The sequence below is a fragment of the Scardinius erythrophthalmus genome, assembly GCF_964197995.2.
Source record: "Scardinius erythrophthalmus genome assembly, chromosome: 5".
Lineage (NCBI taxonomy): Eukaryota > Metazoa > Chordata > Actinopteri > Cypriniformes > Leuciscidae > Scardinius > Scardinius erythrophthalmus.
This window is the reverse complement of record NC_138225.1, coordinates 8,216,918-8,226,215: the sequence shown is the minus strand read 5'-3', so window position 1 is coordinate 8,226,215 and position 9,298 is coordinate 8,216,918. Positions and strand designations below refer to the sequence as shown.

The following is a 9,298-nucleotide window of genomic DNA, read 5'->3' as shown; positions in this document are numbered from 1 at the left end:
TTATCATTATCAGTGTTGAAAACAGTTGTGCTGCTTGATATTTTTGTGGAAACTGGGATACATTATATTTCCAGGATTCTTTGATGAATAGAAAGTTCAAAACAACAGCAATTATTGGAAATACAATTTTTTTGTCACATTATCTTTACTGCCACTTTGGATCAGTTTAATGTGTCCTTGTTGAATAAAAGTAAATTCTTTAAAAAATAAAAAACGAAACTTTTGAACAGTAGAGTACATAGTCGACAAACAAACCATGTTTACCAATTGCAAACGAACCCATATTTAATCTGGTTTATTTCACTGTAGTTTTGGTTTTCGAGCATGTCATGTCATTTGCCTAATTTGGCTATTGCTTCAACCAAGTAAAAGATGAATTTGCTCCAAAATACCACTGAGTTTGACTGAACGCACAACCTCTAAATATAGTATTACAGTAGTATATAGTATACATTTATAGTATTATAGTATACATTTTAAAACCTTGCATAGATGAATGATTTCAGACAGAATGCATCTACAAAATGCACAATAGGAATAAATGCAACTTTTAAAACAATGGTTATTTTATTCTTTTCAATATAAAGAAAAGGTTTAGTGACAGTTGTGAGGATTTCAAATGACAATAATGTACAAAAATATTGCCCTGTAATATCTTACAGTAAATGCCGTTGCTGTAAAAACTTTACACACCCTGTATTATTTATTAATATTACATAACCTTGGTGGAAGGAAGCCAGATGAAGGGAGGAGGATGTTTTTGAGGAAAATGATAAGATTTGTGGATTCATTAACTTTTAGGGTGTGGAGTGTTTTAGCACTTGTTTGTTAAGGAAGACTTCCTCCTTTACAAAACGAGCATTTTGCTCAAAAGGGAAATTCGCAATCACAAGGTTTAGTTTTGCAGTCTCAACAACCCTGTTAAAAATACAGTATACATAGTGTATCTGAAAGTATGTATGAATCAAAATGTTTGCGAGCATGTCAGACTAGAGTCCACAAAAACAGCCGGGCCTCAAGGGGTTGTTAAATATCTTCCAAATATGTATAAACACACTGTTATGTTCGCTTTGCCTCAGAGGTCTGGACTCTGAAGTGTATCCCCCAGAGCATGTTGTGGTCACGTCCACCATATCTCCATCATTGGAGATATTTCAGTGAAAGAAACCCAAGTAAACTCAATACTAAGGGTTGAATCCGTGGGACAAACTTTAGATGCTTCGATCTAAAATAAAGACTGTGCTGAAAAAGTGCTGTTCAGAAGCGGAAATTACTCTCACTTCCCACAATGCACGGTTTCCAAGTTCCAGAAGTGAACACTCATCTTGGTATCGATCTCGATGTCTTTCAATATCTGTTGGCGAGACGTTGAAAGTTGAGGTATGAATAGCATGCATGTAATTTTATTATTGTATTTAAAGTCACAATGAAATCAAAAAGGACAATTTTCGGCTTTCCGTCCTCACGGCCAAAGGGCCATACTTTAAAAGGTTTTAAAAGATGGAGCAAAACACAGAAAATGAAGTATATCCAGGCCTTAAAATGTTATAGACTGCAAACCTGCATGAACTGTTCAAAGGTGATTCCCTCATAAAATTCATTAGGACCCTAAAAACAAAAAGGTTTCAGTTACAAAATCACATCAGAATTTGACATTGCAGTGGAAATCAGATGAATTTACATACTCTTTCTGTTGTCTGGCAGAAAATATGTAAATGAGAACAGCTTATTAGATATTGGTTATTAAAATACAGTATGTGTGCATGGCTTAGGAGAGTGTCCTAACATTACGTCATCTAGTGACATATTTTTGAGCAGGATTTAGCTACTCTCCATTGAAAATAGTTGGCAACACTGATCGTGGAAAGTCACCGTACCATCTGACCCACTGTCTCACTGGCGACTTCCAGCATGGCAGCATCTGAAATGGCTTTGGCTGTTTCTGCTCCTATGGTTTCAGTGCTAGACAGCAGCTCCTCTACCACCTGCAATCACAATTACAATCAGTATCAAATCGTGCTACTGTGTTTGTAGCCATAAAAGTAGAAGTCAAATGATTCTTACAAGTCTATATTCACCCAGAGTGATGACGCCATCATTGTCAGTGTCGTGCATGCTGAACAGAACTACAGAGAAGGAAATATGCTTTTACCAAGTAGTTGGTGCGCATAAAATAAAAATGTAAATCAGCAAAATATTATGTATAAATACTGAGAGAAATTTAAATAGCATCTCAAATGATGTTAAAAGGGGCATTTATAGTGACGCTTAACCGTTGTTTAGATGTTTTCACACACAGGATAATTCTATGTAACATGTCAAAGTATGTTAAAGGGGTAGTTCACCCAAAAATTAAAATCATTTACTCACCCTTATGTTGTTCCAAACCTGTACGAGTTTCTTTCTTATTGGGAGTCAATGGCTTCCGTCAACTGTCTGGTTACCAACATTCTTCAAAATATCTTCTTTTGTGTTCAACAGAAGACAGAAACTCATACAGGTTTGGAATAACATAAGGGTGAGTAAAAGATAACAGAATTTTCATTTTTGGGTGAACTATCCCTTTAAAGTTACATTGCAGTGTGAGACCTGCAAAACTTGTATATCAGCTTGTTTCGATCAAAACTGCAATTGAAAGAACATCTATATGCGGTCTTTATTTATTTATTCTCACAGCGTAGTTTCTCCTTCTTGATGGTTTTTCTCTCCTCCTCAGCAATGTGTGGTTTGGGTGGTTTGAAAAAGGCCAGGACGGTAACGAATTCCTCAAAACCGATCTCCTGCAAACAGCCCTTCTCCTTTTGACCCATGTTCCTTGATGACAACACACAGACATTATCCACTGAGTATATATAGAAGTATTACTGTATAATCATTTTATTTCATTGCAAAATTTTAGCTTTTATAGCCAAACTCTTAAAAATAAAGTTGGATATAGGCCTATATACATGTCCAGCTTTACCAGTATACATACAGTATATATATTGACTGTACACATTTTTAAGTGCCGTTCACACTACACTGTTTTCAACTATTGTTTTATGTGTTTTGGCCGTTTAATTACACAGCGTTTTGGGGGCCTGAAAACGCAAACTTTTGAAACCGGTTTCAAAGTGCACGTTTTTGAAAACGATACTGTTATTGTCTCCATGTGAACTACACAAAGGCAAATTTGTGAAAACAGTGACATCATGTTGCATGCACGTTAAGTGTCCAGTCTATAGGCAAGTATAGTGTTTCTTTACAAAGTGTCATCGCCAACTACTGGCCTGGCAGCGGAATGCGGCGTTTTTAGTTGTTTTCACGGATCCGTGTGAACGTGGATCATTTTGACAACGTTCACGACTTTACTCGAAAAACGCAAAAGAAAAATGCTAAACAATTCATGAAACTGCAAAAATAGAAAAACATCAAACCACATCTAGAAAAAAGCTGTGGACTTTCCTTTTAAAACTGAGATACCTGCACTCCCCCTCCTGCCATCCACCAGGCCCAGATGGTGTTTCACCTGCCTGTTTAAAAGTCTGCGCTGGCCAACTGGCCCCCATCTTCACACAGATCTTCAACAGATCACTGGAGGAGTGTGAAGTTCCCTGCTGCCCCAAACGCTCCACTATCATTCCAATTCCCAAACCCCCCCCCCCCCCCCCCAAATCACTGGATTTAATGACAACAGACCTGTCGCTCTCACATCTGTGGTCATGAAGTCATTTGAGAGACTGGTGTTGGCCTACCTGAAGGACATCTCTGGACCCTTGCTGGATCCTCTTCAGTTTGCATACAGAGCGAACAGGTGTGTCAACATGGGACTGCATTACATCCTGCAACATCTCGACAGACCTGGCCTTCAATACTATCATGCCTGATCCTCTCACAGCCAAACTGATCAAGCTCTCCATGCCCACCCCAATCTGTCAGTGGATCACCAGCTTTCTTACAGATAGGCAGCAGCTAGTGAGACTGGGGAAACTTGCATCCAAGACCATCAGCACTGGCGCTCCTCAGGGTTACGTCCTCTCCCCACAACTCTTCTCAATGTACACAAATGACTACACTTTAAAAAAAACCTCTGTTAAGCTCCTCAAGTTTGCAGACGACACCACTGTCACTGTCACCACTGCATACAGACAAGAGGTCATACAACTGGCTGCCTGGTGCAGTCATAACAACCAGGAGCTGAACACGCTCAAAACCGTCTGAGTCTGCTCTATGTGCTTCTTTAACCGTCTGGTTTGGTTCAGAAGGTTACAACGGACAGTGCGGACTGCTGAGAGGATTATTGGTGTTCCCCTGACCTGTACTCCTCCAGAGTGAGGAAAAGGGCAGGTAAAATCATCACACTCCACTCACCCTGTTGCCTCAGATCACTGGGCACTAGCACATATAGGCACAGGAACAGCTTTTTTTCTACAAGACATTTCACTCTTAAAGAGTTGAATGCCTCCCTAAGCATTTGCCTGTAAGCAATCCAGGCAATAACTTTGTAAATTCAGTTTATATTTTTTCATTATCTGTAAATATGTTTATTATGACTAAACCTAACTGTGTCTTTATACTTTTAGATTTTAGGTGACATGCGAAGGCCAAGTATGGTAACCCATAGGGGTGTAACAATACCCTCAGTCGATAACGATCTCGATACGATATTGCGATACTCCAAGACATATGGTAAAAGGTTAACAAAAATGTACTGTTGATTAAAATGCAAAATTCTGTATAGAGACAGAGCACATTTAGGCCATTTTGGACTCTTGTGTTCTTAAACGCTCGTTTTTTGGGGTCGACAGCTTATAAAAACTTAGTTCTGGGTTTTTTAGCTTGTTTGCTGTACACCTTGTCACATAGCAGCTTTTAGACATTGTTTAGTTTTTTGTTCAAAGTCAAAAATGACAAGGAGACAGCTTCAGGCAATACAAAGTCAATGGAGACGGTTGGATTGTTCCCGCCCCCGGAGGGCGTGGTTTTCAGATTATGACGCATGTCGCTCTGTCTCTATTACATTGGGTGTGGAAATGAATAGGCTCGGACTTGGTGTTGGTAACCCAATGCACAGGACAACAATGGTGACACCAGAATGATTCTGAAGCTTAAAATACAGAATTATTTTAGACGAATATACTTGCACTCTTTCACTGACTAGATATTTAAAATAATGTAGGCCACTGGTAACATAAGACATTTGGCATTATCAGGACCCACAAATATTCCCCCATTGCATGATTATACATTATATAGTAGTTTAATGTAGTACTGACACTAAAACTCTGTAAACTTGAATTTTTTCTCACACAGTAATTTTCATTTTGGGTGAACTATCCACAGTACATATTGTCAGTCACTATCCACGATACTTATTGTTGCATTTTCGTATTGCAATATATTGTGACACCCCAACCCATACTCAAAATTTGTCCTCTGCATTTAACCCATCCAAGTTAGTGATCACACATTTAGAGCAGTGAGTAGTAAACACACACACACACACACACACACACCCGGAGCAGTGGCCAGCCATTCACTGTGGCACCTGGGGAGCGATTGGGGGTTAGATGCATTGCTCAAGGGCACCTCAGTCAGTTCCTGCCGGTATTGAGAATCGAACCCACAACCTTCGGGATACCAATCTGAGTCTCTAACTATTAGGCATTGATTATTAACTGATTCTAATTCTGATATGGACCCATATGTTAGAGTCTTTCTTTTTCTGTACACACCTTGTATCAAAGAAGGCGTCAATGATCTGTCTTCGGATTGGGTTGAGGGCCAAATCGCTCATATTCTCAAGGTGTTCACGTCTGAAATTTAGAAGAAATGGATCTTTTTACACTACATTTCATTCTAAATGAAAATGAGTGTTTCAAAACACACACTTCAATAATACACGCTGTGTCATATGATATAAAGCAGAACTTGCATCAAAATTAGAAAAGCTAACTGGTAAAAACAACATATTGCAACAACAGATTTTGCTTATTGTTAAACTGTAACTCAAAAAATCTGCGTCCATAATTTGCAGACCAATGGCTCTGCCCTAACACAGGCATTAATATAAAGTGTGTGATAGATGACCGTTATGACAGTATGAGTACTAAATGAGTGGCATCATATGTACAGTACCTTAAAGTGTCTTCATCTTGAGTCAGGTACACAAATCTGTTATGGAGGTTTTTTAGCTGCTCTATGGAAACTAAAGTGAGAAAAAAGACAGCCAATTTAGGAAGATTTCAAATAACTTTGCAGGTCAATGCAGTGACAGTCAAAGCTGTTGTTAAGGAGTGATGGAGACAGAGAATAGGCTGCGTCCGAAATCGCATACTCTCTTGAGTAGGTGCTTATTTTGAATCACTAAAATAGTATGTTCTATATAGTATGAGTGTGTGTAGTATGAATATAATCCAGACGTACTACAATACCCCATGTTGTCAGTGTCATGTGACCTACCAGCGTCAGTTGCGTTGCTTCACTTCCATTTAAAAATCCTCTCCTGTGGCCTCATGGGATAGTAAAGTGTCCATCGTACGCACGCTTCAGAATCTCATCGGAAGTAGTCGGTCATCTGGGTACCTTTTTGCCTTTTATGATACTTTGAATAAGGACATGCTTCTTTTGTCACGTCCTGTTTTTCTCCTAGTGAAGTATGCGATTTCGGATGCAGCCGATATGTGTGTGTGGGTGGGGTGCAAGATGAATTGATAATGAATCATATCATCAAACTGAGTTGTTAAACAATGCATGTTTTATAAGGTGACCATAATAAACTCTCAGATTACAACAGGAGGGAGGTGATGGACTCAGTGTACAACACTGTCAACATGCCACAGTACAAATTGTATTTATAGATATTTAGTCAACCAAAATGGAATGTGCAATCAATCCCTGATCTTATGACAGCTGACACCAAATCAAAACACTCACTATTATTACTCATATAATATGCATTTGAGATGTCTAGTATGAGCTAACTGTACACTATATATATATATATATATATATATATATATATAAACTAATATTACCAAAGGTTAATAAATGCTGTAAAAATAGATTGTTCATTGTTAGTTCATGTTAATGCATTAACTAATGTTTACTTACTGTAAAGTGTTACCTAAAACAAAGATTATTGGAGTATGTTTTACAAGAAAATAATTTCACCATTTCTTTGTAATTTCTTTGTGAAATTTACTAGCAATTTCTGTGTGAAAATTATTTTAGAGTGACATAGAAAATAAAATATTGAATCTTTTTAGTAAGGTTTTTATTTAGATTTTTTAAAAAATGTAAAATTTAATTTGTACATTTTTATGATTTAATGAATTGATTATTACAAACACCCTGCAGTTCCTTTTACAAAACCATGATGTAGACTATTTTTTTTCTGCTGTTAACTGAGACACTTCTCTTTAATGGTGGAAATGACAAAAAGAAGTAAATTATAGGCTATAGTTCACAAATACGTACTCACAAGAAACTAAAACCAGTAATACCAGAAAAACTCATATGTTAAGAAGAATAGTGTAAAGGAAGCGATATCTATTCTACATTTATTCTATCACAATTGAGTTGATTATAATCTATTCGTACAGTATTACAGCAAATAACTGTTGTGAAAACACCTTCCTCAATAATGATCTATTCGCACAGTTAGAGAATTTAGACAGGCTATATGCAGTAAGCATGTTAATATGCATATATTTGTTATACAGTCATCGAAAGATCAAGGCCCAGATAGCAGACCAACATTGAATCTACATTGAATCAATGTTAATGTATTAACCAAAAGATCATTGAATCAATGTTGAAATTTAACATTGATTTTTCATCAGGTTTGCACCCTCAAATAATGTTATTTCAACTATGAAAAATCAATCAATATGGTCATAAAATCAATATTATTTCAACCATAATTTGCCCGAATGCTTCGTCTGTCTGTCTATTTCGCGCTTGAAATCCATTAACGTTATGCCGCGCTTGAAATCTGTTGACCGTTATGCAGCGCTTTGATCTGATTGGTTGGCAACCAATGTTAGGATTGTCTCTATGCAACCAGTGGAGAAATTTAAGCTGACCAAAAATCAACATTGATTCAACGTTTGTCTTTTCAACACTGAAAAACATTGAATTATCAACATTGATTCAATATTATTTTAACATTGAATTTTCAACATTGTTCCAATATTATTTTAGCATTGATTTTTCAACATTGATCCAATATTATTTAGCATTGAATTTTCAACCTCAACCAAAATGATGATTCTGATGGAATTTCAACATTTAATCAATGTCACCTTGCTATCTGGGGGGTCATTAACAAACATAATATAATGCTAAACATATCACTAATAATGATCATTTGAATTTACATGTGTGTGTGTGTGTGTGTGTGTGTGTGTGTGTGTGTGTGTGTGTGTGTGTGTGTTTTTTAACCTTGCATTGTACTATTCTTTGAAGTAACTTAGCCTACATTGGAGTATTGTGTAACTTAGCCATAGTACCTTCAGGTACCATCACTGTACCATAGTACTTTTTTTGTAAGTGTCTAACGTTAGGTCTATCGTTTAAGCACACCTGGAAAAATATAGCCGTCTATATATTTAGAAAGTTAGATACTCACAGCCAGTTTTATCACTCAGATCTTGAAACTCAGGAACTCGTCCTGACTGAGAGGCACCCATGTTAACGTCCGGAAGAAACAATCACAACTTTCGCAATGTTCGCTCACACTTTGACAGCAAAGCTCCGCCCCTCTCATGAAATATGCAAATAAGCAGCAATGACACACACACACACACACACACACAGACATGGCTCGACCGGTTTTTACTGGGTTTGCGATCCGAACATTATTTTGAGACCCAGACATTTACATTTGATCTCCAAACTACATAAAAGAAGACATCCTGGCGTTTCTGTCATAGCAATATTTGGGGTCGAGGTCAATAAGATTTAGTGAATATATAAATTATTAAATAATACGAATCCAAGTAAATTAATTGAGTTCAGCTTATATAATTAAAATAAAGTTTCTAAAAGATATTGTTTTTAAAACAACACTGCAAATAATGTGTTTGTGATATTTACCCTATCAATCTTCTGTAGCCGGAGAAAGGTATGGTGTGGCAGATGCTTATATATTTGCATTATAAATATTTGAGGTTGTGTGACTTTGGATGAGTATTAAAGTTAATGCAAACACACTTTGAATACAAGCTGGGGACATCGCCCTGACTTGTTTGTCGCTTGATAAAACAGTGAATTGCTGTCGATATATTAATTGTCAAATACAGTGGAAACAATAGAC

At 37.1% G+C, this 9,298-nt stretch overlaps 1 protein-coding gene across 1 annotated transcript; it reads right to left on the bottom strand.

The window, feature by feature from the left end:
* Positions 1 to 133: 133 nt before the first annotated feature.
* tesca (tescalcin a) lies at positions 134 to 8,730 on the bottom strand. Its single transcript, XM_081367253.1, has 8 exons — positions 8,612 to 8,730; positions 6,118 to 6,187; positions 5,715 to 5,795; positions 2,675 to 2,814; positions 2,065 to 2,126; positions 1,878 to 1,985; positions 1,561 to 1,608; positions 134 to 1,354 (listed from the first exon to the last, which is right to left on the bottom strand). The coding sequence occupies exons 1-8, from the start codon at positions 8,670 to 8,672 to the stop codon at positions 1,277 to 1,279; spliced, it is 648 nt and encodes a 215-aa protein (XP_081223379.1). The 5' UTR covers positions 8,673 to 8,730; the 3' UTR covers positions 134 to 1,276.
* Between the last annotated feature and the right edge of the window lie 568 nt (positions 8,731 to 9,298).

What these genes read in the sequence shown, in the direction of transcription:
- tesca (XM_081367253.1), bottom strand. Translation starts at nt 8,672, where the DNA reads ATGGGTGCCTCTCAGTCAGGACGAGTTCCTGAGTTTCAAGATCTGAGT. An exon ending in CAAGATGAAGACACTTTAAG is followed by an intron (nt 5,796 to 6,117) that starts GTACTGTACATA and finishes TCTAAATTTCAG; the next exon opens with ACGTGAACACCTTGAGAATA. An exon ending in GACGCCTTCTTTGATACAAG is followed by an intron (nt 2,815 to 5,714) that starts GTGTGTACAGAA and finishes GTTGTCATCAAG; the next exon opens with GAACATGGGTCAAAAGGAGA.